Source organism: Anolis carolinensis, chromosome 4, assembly GCF_035594765.1.
Source record: "Anolis carolinensis isolate JA03-04 chromosome 4, rAnoCar3.1.pri, whole genome shotgun sequence".
Lineage (NCBI taxonomy): Eukaryota > Metazoa > Chordata > Lepidosauria > Squamata > Dactyloidae > Anolis > Anolis carolinensis.
Window position 1 is genome coordinate 168,749,527 of NC_085844.1, and position 13,070 is coordinate 168,762,596.

General features: G+C 38.8%; 1 protein-coding gene across 6 annotated transcripts in view; it reads right to left on the reverse strand.

Annotated features, from left to right (window-relative positions):
* lepr (leptin receptor) overlaps positions 1–13,070 on the reverse strand; it is a 112,413-nt gene that overhangs the window by 67,362 nt on the left and 31,981 nt on the right. For all 6 annotated transcript variants that reach the window (XM_062978218.1, XM_062978215.1, XM_062978216.1 and 3 more), the window contains exons 6-7: positions 8,098–8,243; positions 6,833–6,977 (exon numbers count right to left, since the gene is read on the reverse strand). In XM_062978218.1, coding sequence (XP_062834288.1) covers positions 6,833–6,977; positions 8,098–8,243 — 291 coding nt within the window. The remainder of the gene's footprint in view (positions 1–6,832; positions 6,978–8,097; positions 8,244–13,070) is intronic.

Sequence of the window (13,070 nt, forward strand, 5' to 3'; positions counted from 1 at the left end):
GCCATTTCAGGTTTGAAAGGTGATGGAGTTCGAAAACCTGTTGCTAAGTAAGAACAAGCTATAATTCAAATGCTGCTTTTCAGAATTTTGAGCTATCCCATACTTCTCCAAATTTAATAGTGCCTCCAGGTCCTGCGCTGGTGAAGCTCAAGTTGCTTAAGTATATTATAGCATATGTGAATACAGAGTTTGTTCTAGTATGCACAGAACTGACCAGAACAGAACATCAATTTTAAGCGATCAACATCACTCACATAATATGTGTTTCTTGGTAGGATTATTATTATTTGGAAGCACAATGAGGGGAGACAAAAGAAATGTGGATGAGGGCAAATTGTGTGAGTTCACAGGCAAGACTTTTCTTGTTCTTTATCACGTGTGGGTACCTCAAAAAGCATTACTCACTGGATGATAGCAAAAGTATTACTTTAACATTATAGAAAATACCACTTTCCAAAACTGTTCTCCTGCCTTGCTCTCATATCAAAACATTGATTTGATATGATTTGATTGAGTTTTGGCTGTTATCCAGAACTCCAGGAAAAAAGGTACTTCAGCAAACAACATACCAGAAGCTAGACTTGCTGGATTTACTATGGAGACTCAGTGAGTTTGGTTATTTGTCTAGTTCATCTAATAGTTTGATTGATACTGTAATGTACTCAGCCAACTGTTACTTGGAAATTAGGACACTATTCTGCATGCCTAAATAGAAGAAATCATCTAGCAGAAAACCAGAAAAATCTAGTACAGTTAATATACTGAAGCCAAAGCTCTCTGAATGTGTAGCAAACAGAGTAGCATTTCCAGTGGTAAAGACAAATTAAGCAGGAAAATAGGAAAACCTGTGTGCTACAAGACATAAAACATCGAGAAAAAGGTAAAATATGGTCTCTACTGCTTTCTATAGAGGACCTCTTTCCAGGACATCTGCAAAATACCGTGTTATGAAGGTTGTTGATGCCAAGCAGATTATTTGTTTGAAGCTATAAATCTCATCATATTATTCTGGTTGTAATCAAATTTGTCATCAAACTTGTCATTAAACCTTTTATTTTATGATTTTATTTTATTCTTGTGTCATCTTTTTCCTAGCATAGGAGCCAAAGTAGTTTTTGTTGTATGCTTTCAAGTAATTTCCATTTTATAGTAAACTTGAGAGCCAGAGAGCATTTCTTAATGCAGTCCTTTCAAGATGTGTAGTGGTACAAGCCAGAGACAACTTGAAGACATGCAAGAACAAAGAAGCATCTATCAGTGTTTTACTGATAAGATTTGTTCTCAGAGGGGTTTTCTTTGCCTTTCTCTGAGGCCGAGAAAATTTTATCCAGAAGTTTTCCATGGCAGAATGGATATTCAATCCCCCCGCCCCAATCATAGTCCAATGCTCAAACAATACTTCACAAATACAAAAAAGGATAAGCTAAAAACCTGATAACAAAAGAGTTATAAAGCAATTAACCGTTCAACACATTAAACACTAGTTCATTTTTAAAATATGAAAAACATAAAAACAACAATATATTTTGTGATGCAAAGTGATGGCTTCAGAAATAGTCTTGTCCTTGAAATCAGCCAGATAATGGGCAGAATTAGTGTGTTGCTCGGCAACAAATGAAACATCAGTATACTTCTATGGAAGCCTTCATGGAACTTTTCTAAATGATATAACTTTCTTCCAAAAAAATTCTGATAGGCCTACATACCAGCCTGTTGATTAGCAATCCTGAAGAGCAGGCTACAACAGAGTAGAATTGGCATTCTATAGCATCAGGCTTTGAGCCTTCTTTGTCAGCTAAAGTAGGAAAACTCCAATCTTTATCCTTCCCTTGATCGAATTAACCAAAGAGTACTTGACAAAAGATTATGTCCCATATCTTGGACCTAATAGAGATTTTTAATTTTTCTTGACATGACTGTAGTTGCCAAGTTTGATAAGTCATATGAATAATGCAAGCATAAGAAGAGCAACTCACACAATGTACCCCACAAAAAATCTCAGCCTTTCACATACAGTGGAGTTGCTTTTGCTGCTACCTCTAGCAAAACAGAAATATAGAAATTGTGGTTTTCTGTACATCCTCAGTAGGAGACAGGTCTGGCTCCCATATCCACTAGTGTAATACTTCCCATCAAAGGAGGATATGAAATCTTGAAGTGCACCCCAGGAAGAGACAGAATCAGAGACAGACAGAAAGTCATCACCACCAGTAATGACTTGTGATGTGATTCCAATTTGAACAAAGTGCGTATTTGGGTTCATGAGTTCCGACGTTACTCCCATAAGTACTATCTACTCTGACAAAAAGTTACTGGAATAACTTTCACAAATTGAGCAGTGGTGTCAGTTGCTGTTTGCACTATCACATATCTCTCAGATTTCTAAACTGTGTATTTATCAGCTGCACCTGAGTTGGTACTAAGGCTACTGTCACCATTGCAGAAAGTGAAGCACACTGAGTGGATGGTACTTGATATGTGGCAAAGACTGCACTTGCACAGTACAGAAGGTTGGTATTATTTCAGTTACAACAGACTGTAAAGCTAACAGAAATTCTGGTGGATGATCAGCTGTTAACATGATGAGGAGATCAAGGTCTGTTGCAAGGAGGAAAATATCTGGACAGCTAGGAAAAGGAAGTCTACTTTCAATTATGGTAATAAATCTGGATTTCCAGTGGTGTTGGGTACCATGCAAGAAATTTATCCTACTGATGTGGAAACAATCCCAGACATTGTGACTCAGCAGACTCATCCAGAAGTAATGTCTACTATAATTTCACCTTATTAATATAATCTTTAGGGCATCATCTTGGAAAGGACATAATCCTGAAGAGGTCTTGCTGGTTAAAAGATTGCTAACTCCTTTAACACTAGAGTAAAGTAACCTAGAGAAAGTAGTGGAGAAATATGGGTATCAAGGAATACATGGCCAGATCCATTGCTGACTTTTAACTGGAGATTATCTTCTATAACACTGGAGTAAACTAAACTAGGGAAAGTAGTGGACAAATAACAAGGAATGCATGGTCAGATCTATTGCTGGAATCTAACATCAGGACAAGTATATTCAAATTTGTACAGGTTTGCAAAGCAGTTCCATTATCCATAGAAGTCATTTGAGAAGGGGTAAATGAGTATTTGTTCATTCAATTCCATGTTGTCTCTTGGTTTTTTTTTCTCCTTTTCCTTTTTTCTCCTTTTTTTCCTTTTCCTTACTACAGTCCAGTTGAGATCTCTTTCAGAAGAAGCAGATGAAATGGCCCAGCTTAATGGGTTCAAAATTCAACAGTAATAAAGTTGATAGTAACAAAGAATGAGGAGGAATTCTAGGCACTGAAGTTGTGGATGTTACAGATTCAGAATCCTTAGAGACCAGGTAAAGTACAGTCATAGATACAGCCTGGAATAAAATACCTGCTCCATGCAAGTGCTTTAAGAAAAGGCCAAAGTTATTATAAGGTGAAGGGCTTGAAATGTGCTGTGTGATATCTGGTAAATTGCAGTATTTGCCTTTATAGTAACGGTTTCATCCACACAACTAAGAAAGTGAAATGACCATTGGAGATCACAGCTAATTTCTTAAAGTATTGTCTGAAGAATAGAAATGTCCAGGTAACAAAAAGGACATTAAGGGACCTTTCCAGACAGGCCCCAAAATGTGGGACCTGTTGGGCTTTTACAAGAGGTGTTCAAACAACGCCTCTGGTAAAAGTGAATTAATTTGGAATAATTACTTGTCTAATGGGGCACCAGGAGGCAAGGATGAGACTGGAGTGATTTTTCTCCTGTCTTCTCCCCCCCCCCCCCCCCAAACCTCCTGGCACATCATTTCTACACACCAGGAGGACTGCAGGAGCAGCTTAATGGCAGCCTGGCAAGTTTTTTTTAATGTTAAGGCAAGTTTGGGGGGACTTCGGGGGGAGGGGTGGATACCATCTCACACCTTTGGGCTCCATTCCCCAAAGCACCTTAACAGCGGTCCGGTAAGTTTTTTTTAGAATTTTAAGGCTAATTTGGGGGGGGGGGGGAAGGAATTTGGATATCTGGGTAACCATCTAGTAGTTACCCGTGTTTTAGGGGCAGGTGTGGGGACAAAACCCACACTGAAGTGGGTTTTTTAAACCCGCTGCGTCGTGGATTTTACCCCTGTCTGGAAGTGCCCTGAGAGCAAGGTAAGAGGATGGCATGGAAAAGTAATCTGAGAGAATATACTATAAGAGAATGAGCGGAGAGCATATTAAACAAAGGAAAAGGTAAACAAATAGGAAAAAAAGATTTCCATGCGAAAAAAAGAACTACAAGGGCTCTGTGAGCGAGCTGCTGAAGCAGCAAGCAGGCAAAAAGGAACTGCCCAGACACACACACAGGATGGGTGAGGGTCCCATCAAAAACACTACACTCAGCTCTGTTTAAAGGTTCCAATCATTCTGCAAAGAGACCAAGCTGTCTACGTGTGCAAATCGTATCTATGAAGAGAATATGTGTCACCATTCCCCAGCAATTACCATTCTCCTCTTTTTCACTCTTGAATTTGGTATCTGGTTTGAGAGGATAGGAGCAAAAAATATAATGCCAAGCTCTGTATTAAAAAGTACTTGCAGAAGGGAAAGAGGGAACATTGTGCTTGCATGCGCTCGCTCTCTTTCTGTCCCTGTGACACACACACACACACACACACACACGCTGTTCTCTTTCAGTAAAGGTTGGACATTGACAAAGAATTAGAGAAGAATTAAAGCATATTGTTTTTCTCCCCATATTTCTGGATAACAATAGTTTCATAGGTGACCTAACACCTCAGGACACTAATAAAGTGGGAACTTAATCTTCTCACTGAATCTTCAGTGCATGTCCTAATGTCAGAACAAATAGACAGAAGTCACAAATGGGAGCAGCTTCCCACTTGAATTAGCCTATAAGCAATCACTGCTCATGTGAAACCATACTTAGAATAAATACAAGTAGCGTATAGAAATATCCTGCCGAGAAAGATTATTAGTGACAGTACAGCAATAGCAAGGACATGTTGGCTACAGAATGTCTAAATCTATGGATTAGCAATGATGGTACAAAATTCTCACTCTAAGGAAATAAATGAAGGACTCCATGTTCCAATGTCTGAGTATGACAGGAAGGAACAGGAGGCCCTCTGAAATGCCCTTAAAAGTATATAACTGCAAAATGCAGAGCTTAAACTGAAATGGCTTGAATGCTGGACGATTACTCTGGAGACCAGGGTTCAGAGTCCTGCTCAGTCACAGAAACCAACTGGATGACTTTGGGCAAATCACACTCTCTCAACATCAGATGAGGTCAAAGACAATACCTTTCCCTCTTTAAAAAAAGCACTGTTCTACAATGGAATATGCTCCTTCAAAATGTGGTGGAGTGTTTTTCACTGGAGCTTTTTAAACAGAAGCTCTATGGACATCTGTTGGGAGTGCTTTGTATGTTGCTGCACCACAGAATGTGGTTGGCCTGGATGAGCCTTGTGGTCTCTTCCCTCTCTGGGATTCTATTATTCTATTATTCTGAATCCTGTCAAGAAAACCCCATGATAGGGTCACATTAGAGCAGTGGTTCTCAACCTATGGGTCCCCAGATGTTTTGGTCTTCAACTCCCAGAAATCCTAACAGCTGATAAACTGGCTGGGCTTTCTGGGAGTTGAAGGTCAAAACACCTGGGGACCCACAGGTTGAGAACCACTGCCTTAGAGTAACAATAAGTCAAAAACAACATGAAGGCACACAACAACAAAGTGCAAAATGACAAAGTAATAAAAAGTCTTTTGTGTTGTGTATTCTGCCATTTCAGCTATGAACAGCTTGTATTCTTGGCACACAGCATCATCTGAAAGTTCCGAGATCTACAAGTATCTACAAAGCTATTGATTTATGTATTTTTAAAGGTTAGAATTCTTTTTTCCCCTCAAAAACCAACAGGGAAGTATTCTGCATTTCAAAAATATTACTAAAAGAATAATGTTACATATTACAAGCTAAAATATAATGATTTTAGTCATAGAGGAATTGCATCTATAATGATGAAAGAGAAGGGTTGTGTGCTTATCTCCTACATTTTTTATCAGCTTGCATTCTCATTCTTTTTCCTCATTTATTTTTCTTTCTCTGCCTGTAAATGCATAAATGTATGTATTTTAATATCAGTAATGAAATTTACCACCACTTTAGCTCTTCCAAAGTATGTTACCTCTATGCATTTTTAAAAGGAAAGAAAAATATGTTTTGCTTAATGCCCTTTTTACCCTTGATTTATTCACATGTCAAATCAAAATCCATAATTTTGAACCCAAAACCTGATAAATTATCTGATGTTTTGTCCCAGCATACCATTGAGTTGCCCTAGAGCAGTGGTTCTCAACCTGATGTTTTTGGCCTACAACTCCCAGAAATCCCCAGATTTTTTTGGCCTACAACTCCCAGAAATCCCAGCCAGTTTACCAGCTGTTAGGATTTCTGGGAGTTGAAGGCCAACAACATCTGAAGACCTCAGGTTGAGAACCACTGCCCTAGAGGATCTAGAAACTCCTAGAGTAGTATTCTATTTTCTAGGTCCTTCAGGACAACTCTATAGTAATGTCCAAGGGAAGCACACCATAGAATCCCTGGAGGACTTTCCAAATTTTGAGAAACAAATTTTGACTCCATGAGCGGGTAAGTGAAACCACATATATAGGCAATCCCATTGTCAATAAATACATGAAAATTTTAAATATTAGATCTTGCGTCCAATACATTACACCTTATAAACTGGTATATGTTGAAGTGTAAGTGGTTTAACAGTAGCAGATTTTCTTTAAGAACCTACCTTGCAGATTCATGCTATAAGGTATGCTCCAATCACTCCAAAGGCCTGATCCATAATGTCTTTTGCACCGTACTTGAATGTTGTACGAAGAATCAAATAGAGCATTGTTAATGATCAATGAAGTTTCCAAGGTAATCTGAACCACCTAATTATTTTTTGAAGAACAACAACAACAAATTAACATTGCTCATGTGCCACTGAAAGTACAAAAGCAGAAGTCAAACTTACATTGAAGCTAATGCAAGTGAAAAGTGTGGGCATTCAAAGAAATGAGATGAAGGGGGAACAGTGGCAGTAGACACACTCTTGCCCTCCTCCAACTGCTTCATATTGGCAGGGAAAGTTTGCAATGGAGAAGTAACAGCATTAAAGTGAACATGGCAACCACAATCTGCTTAAAAGGGACTTCTGCTAATGCAGGGTTCCTAATTATGCCAGACCATTCACATTTCTTCCCTCTAAAGTTGCCAATGAGGCTGCAACACTAGAGGGAAAACTGGAAGCATAAGGGACAGGGCTAAAGAATGATGGCCTCTTTCCCTCCATGCTTTTAACTTTTTTGCATGCCAAACCCAAGCTATGTAATACCCAACTGCAAAAGGCTGAACTCAAGATATTCACAAAGGGCTTTCCTAGCTTTCATTCCCCATTCAACTCCTTCAGAGCCCACAATATGGTTTTATGAAATGGTATGCAATGTTTGGTAGGATATATCTGTGGGAAAGCAGGAATGCTTGGTGGTGAACAGAGATGCAACTTCTGAACATGAACGTAAATCAAGTGAGGCAATTCTGGCTGAAATCAAGCCTACATAAAATGAAAGTTCAAAATTATTTGGAGGTTCTTCACCAATATAGGCAAGTGGTATGTTGTCATAGTTCAGCATTATATTTGCTTGACTCTTAGTTTGTTAGTACAACTCATGGTATAGGATCCCCATGAATACACACAGTTGAAGCTCAATAGTACAATTATGCTAATATTAATTTCTACAGATAATATTTTTCACCTTAATCCTATGAATTTGACAACTTCACAACTTCTCTTCACTGGATTATACCAGATATTTCTGTACACTAGCTGCCTATATATATATACACACACACACACACACACATACATACACATTTATATAAATCTATCTGCATGCACAACTATGTGACTGATTTTTCATAGATTCTTCCAAGTTTAATTATCATTATTATTTAAACTTACATAAGGGTTTACCAAAATGAGAATTTAAAATGCTGCTTAGGCTTACTTACCTGCCAGACATTTTTAGTTGAATTGGCAAAGCATTTTATTTCATACTGAAGTGGATATGATTTTGATGCTGGGCTAGACCAAGAGATCTTTAACTGTCCTTTGTCTGTCATTTCCATTTTTAGATGTAATGGAGGCTCAGGTTTTACTGTAAAACATGAAAAGTAATCAGGGATTTACAATTAATATGATCATTAATTGTAAATACTGGTCATTTACAATTAATATGATCATGGATCATTGGCTTCCCATTCCTTTAGTTGGTCTTCTGCAATATATGCATACATTCAACCACACTGAATTGATCTACACAGAGATGCAATGTGGTTATTTCAGAACCACTGGCAATTATCTTCGAGAGTTCTTGGAGAACGGGAGAAGTCCCAGCAGATTGGAGGAGGGCGAATGTGGTCCCTATCTTCAAGAAGGGAAAAAAGAATGACCCAAACAATTACCGTCCAGTCAGCCCACGTCAATACCAGGCAAGATTCTGGAAAAGATCATTAAGGAAGTGGTCTGCGAACATCTAGAAACAAATGCAGTCATTGCTAATAGCCAACACGGATTTACCAAAAACAAGACATGCCAGACTAATCTGATCTCTTTTTTCGATAGAGTTATGAGTTGGGCCGATACAGGGAATGCTGTGGATGTAGCATACCTGGATTTCAGTAAGGCCTTCAACAAAGTTCCCCACGACCTTCTGGCAAACAAACTAGTAAAATGTGGGCTAGACAAAACTACGGTTAGGTGGATCTGTAATTGGCTAAGCGAACGAACCCAAAGGGTGCTCACCAATGCGTCGTCTTCATCATGGAAAGAAGTGACAAGTGGAGTGCCACAGGGCTCCGTCCTGGGCCCAGTTCTGTTCAACATCTTTATTAATGACTTAGACGAATGGTTAGAAGGCACGATCATCAAGTTTGCAGACGACACCAAACTGGGAGGGATAGCTAACACTCCAGAAGACAGGAGCAGAATTCAAAATGATCTTGACAGATTAGAGAGATGGGCCGAAACTAACAAAATGAAGTTCTGTTGCCCTGCAGACTAGGACGCGGAACAATGGCTTCAAACTACAGGAAAGGAGATTCCACCTGAATATCAGGAAGAACTTCCTCACTGTGAGAGCTGTTCGACAGTGGAACTCTCTGCCCCGGACTATGGTGGAGGTTCCTTCTTTCGAGGCTTTTAAGCAGAGGCTGGATGGCCATCTGTCGGGGGTGCTTTGAATGCGATTTCCTGCTTCTTGGCAGGGGGTTGGACTGGAGGGCCCATGAGGTCTCTTCCAACTCTACTATTCTATGATTCTATGATTCTGAGTAAGACTAGACCAGGCAACATAAGCCATGGGTCTGATACAAACCACTTGAGGAATATCATTACATTTCTCAAGTGGTTTGTATTAGCCACATGTCTTATGTTTCCTGGTCTAGTTTTGTATCATATCATATTGCTATAATTGCCGCACTCTCACCACAAGAAAGGCAAGAAAAGGCTTAATCCTTTTATACTGAATGTGAATCTTAACACCCATACTAAAGTGTATTACTAGAATGGAATTTCTACCATTCTGGGACATCTAAATTTCTTTTTAAAAATAGTTCAAATATTAGCTCAAAATAATCCCACATGCAGGCAGAAAAATTAATTGTGGTTTGAGTAACATTTAGTAGCAATACTCTAATTAGAATGTTATGAAATTTAATCTTTATTTGGCAGGTTCCTGGCCAATGGTGGACTAACTTACTGTAGCTTATTTGAATCAATTAAACCAATGGTTCCCAACCTATGGGTCCTCAACTCCCAGAAATCCCAGCCAGTTTACCAGCTCTTAGGATTTCTGGGAGTTGAAGGCCAAAACATCTGGGGACCCACAGGTTGAGAACCACTGAATTAAACAAACACACTATCATTATCATTATGAGCATCTGCAGCAGTGTTTCCCTGCCTTTCTAGAAAATTCCCAAAGCAGTTCTGAAATGTAAAAAAACAAACTACGAGTGTGAAAGTAATTATTTAATATTGATTTTTTCCCCAAAAAAGGAGCTTCTACTAATAGCTTTAACAAATTGGCACAACACGGCCTGAAGAGAGATCTTTTCTCTCCACTCTTGACTCCTGATGCCAAATGCTCTCATAGGAACTATTATTATTGCCAACAGTAGCAGCTTTCTTCCAGAGTTCAATATTGATCAAGACTGTAATAAAATGGATTAACATAATGCACAGTTTGCTCTTTAGTCACTGAATCCAAAATTGAATGCAAAAATACACAAGCTTAGTTTCCCCTAGGAAATGTACTAATCCTATTCAAACTTGGACTGACTTAACTGTGCAGTTCTATGGACGCTATTCCACGGAGGGATGGAAGTGGGGGAAATGTATTTGTGCTGTTACTTTTGTAACGTTGTGAGCCGCCCCGAGTCACCACGGGGAGATGGTGGTGGGGTATAAATAAAGTATTATTATAATTATTATTATAATTATTATTATTATTATTAAAGCGAGGAAAAGCATTTGGAAGAGTTGGGACTTGTCTTACCCCAGCAAGATTCGCCTTTAGGGATGGTAAGTTCTTTCTCAGTCTTCTTCCCGCTTTCCCCCACTACCCCCCTCTTTCATCAATCACAATGGAGTCTTCTCTCCATTTTCATATGCTGGCAAGACAGATTCCCACAGGCGGTCACCAAAAGTGGCCATATATCATGGGATGGACTCTGTGGAACTCCATCTTACTGGTGTGCCAAAACGGGGAGAAACGTACATGAGATAAGGTCCTTTATGTGTCTACACATATGCAATCCCCGCTATGTCCATTGGATGTATGTAAATGTATGTATGTATGTAAATGGCTGTAACTAGATGTAGCCAGTGACTACGATCCAGTAAACCTTGTTCATGCAGGAACCTATTTTCCTTCAACCAAAACAATTACTTGCATCAAGACAGGACACTACGAAACCTCCTAAGAACTTTCAAATAGTAAATCGTGACATACTATTGCTTTAGATTAATGATTCTTAACCTGGGGTCCCCAGATGTTTTTGGCCTTCAACTCCCACAAATCCCATCCAGTTTACCAGTTGTTAGGATTTCTGGGAGTTGAAAGCCAAAAACATCTGTGGACAAACAGGTTGAGAACCACTGATCTAGCGCTGGTAAACTGGCTGGGATCCTTTTTTATTTTTGTAGCAGCAAAACAACAAATCTTTTTGTTTGGAAAGGTATTAATTTAAATCTATGCACACACGATTGCTGTGTCTCAGGATTCAAAAAGAAAAGCTTCAGCTCTTCTGTGACACAACATCCATTTCAAAGTAGTTATACAATCGGATGAGATTCATGCTCTTCTGTGTACAGAAAAGATTCTTCATTGCTGCTTTTCACACACATGGGAAATCTGCTTACAAAAATCACTGAACTCTCCACAGAGGGATTCAACATGGTCCTAAGTTCTGGTGCTGGAAAGCAAAATTAGCAGCAGCTTGTTTACACAGGCCCTTTTAAAAGCTTCTATTTTTGAAAAATCATGAGACCTTACATAGTTGTTTGATGTGAAATGAATTCCACCTAGTGCCATTTTTAGTGTTACTAGAAAGACCGTGCAGCTCTAAAACAGCAAACCATTTAATGGCATGATTCAAAAGAATCACTGTCATTATTCCTATAATCCCATCATCTTTCAGAAGCATTAATCTAATTTGTACGGAAATGAAATATGCACTCTAAAAGGTTTCAATTAATTCTAGGAAACATATGTTAAGGAAAAACAGATTATGGAAATGTTATTTTCATTATGGCAAGAATGTAACAACTAAACAGTTCCAAGGACACCTAAATGCTTATGAACAGCTACAGAAAAAATACTAAATGCATCCTTCATATGATTATATCAATAACCATGGGCTGGTTACATAACCGAGGTATTTCATTCATCTTTTGAATGCTCAGTATTTAATTCTATGACAAGAAGTGTTATAATAACTAAGTAATTGATAAGTAATACTTTCCAAGTATCTTAAATTTTAGCGTCTTCTGCATGTACTGCAAAACCTTGCTGATTTTATTAGTGATTATATTTAGAGTTATTCAAAGACATAAATGTGTTAGTATGCAAATACATTTTTCTTTTAGTCTGAAGGTGCTACAAAATCAATTTGCGCACTTAGAGTAAAGTGGATGGGAATTGGGCTTACCCTTTATGTTAATTATTTTGATAGGAATATTTTGTTTTGAAATTTTTACTGGTTAACTTATATCTCTTCATGAAAAACCATTAATTGCACCCCTATGAATAAATCTAAAAAAAACCCTTGTAATGTCCTATTTTTAGCCTATGTTGACTTATAAGATATCAATTTCAGTCCAACTTATTATATTTACCAATATTACTAAGTTGTTTTTTTTGTGTGTGTCAGGAGCAACCTGAGTCGCTTCTGGTGTGAGAGAATTGGCCGTCTGCAAGGACGTTGCCCAGGGGACGTCCGGATGTTTTGATGTTTTTACCATCCTTGTGGGAGGCTTCTCTCATGTCCCCACATGGAGCTGGGGCTGATAGAGGGAGCTCATCCGCACTCCCCCCGGGTGGGATTTGAACCTGGCAGCCTTCAGTTCAGCAACCTAACCTTCAAGTCACAAGGCTTTAATCCACTAGGCCACGGGGCTCCTTATATTACTAAGTACAGTGTTCCCTCACTTATTGTGGGAGTTACTTTCCAGGACCACCCATGATAAATAAAAGTCCACAAAATAGGGACGCTATTTTTATTTTTATACCTTATTTTAGTAGTTATACGCTATTATGGCTGCCTCCCAACATGGAGTGGGCTGGGCCAGCGGTGACATCCCTCCAACCCTTCAGAGAAGAAGATGAAGATGAAGATGAAGATGAATATGAATATGAAGAAGAGGCTTGTGGGAAGAGGAGGGGATTCCCTTCCTTCCTTCCTTCCTTCCTTCCTTCCTTCCTTCC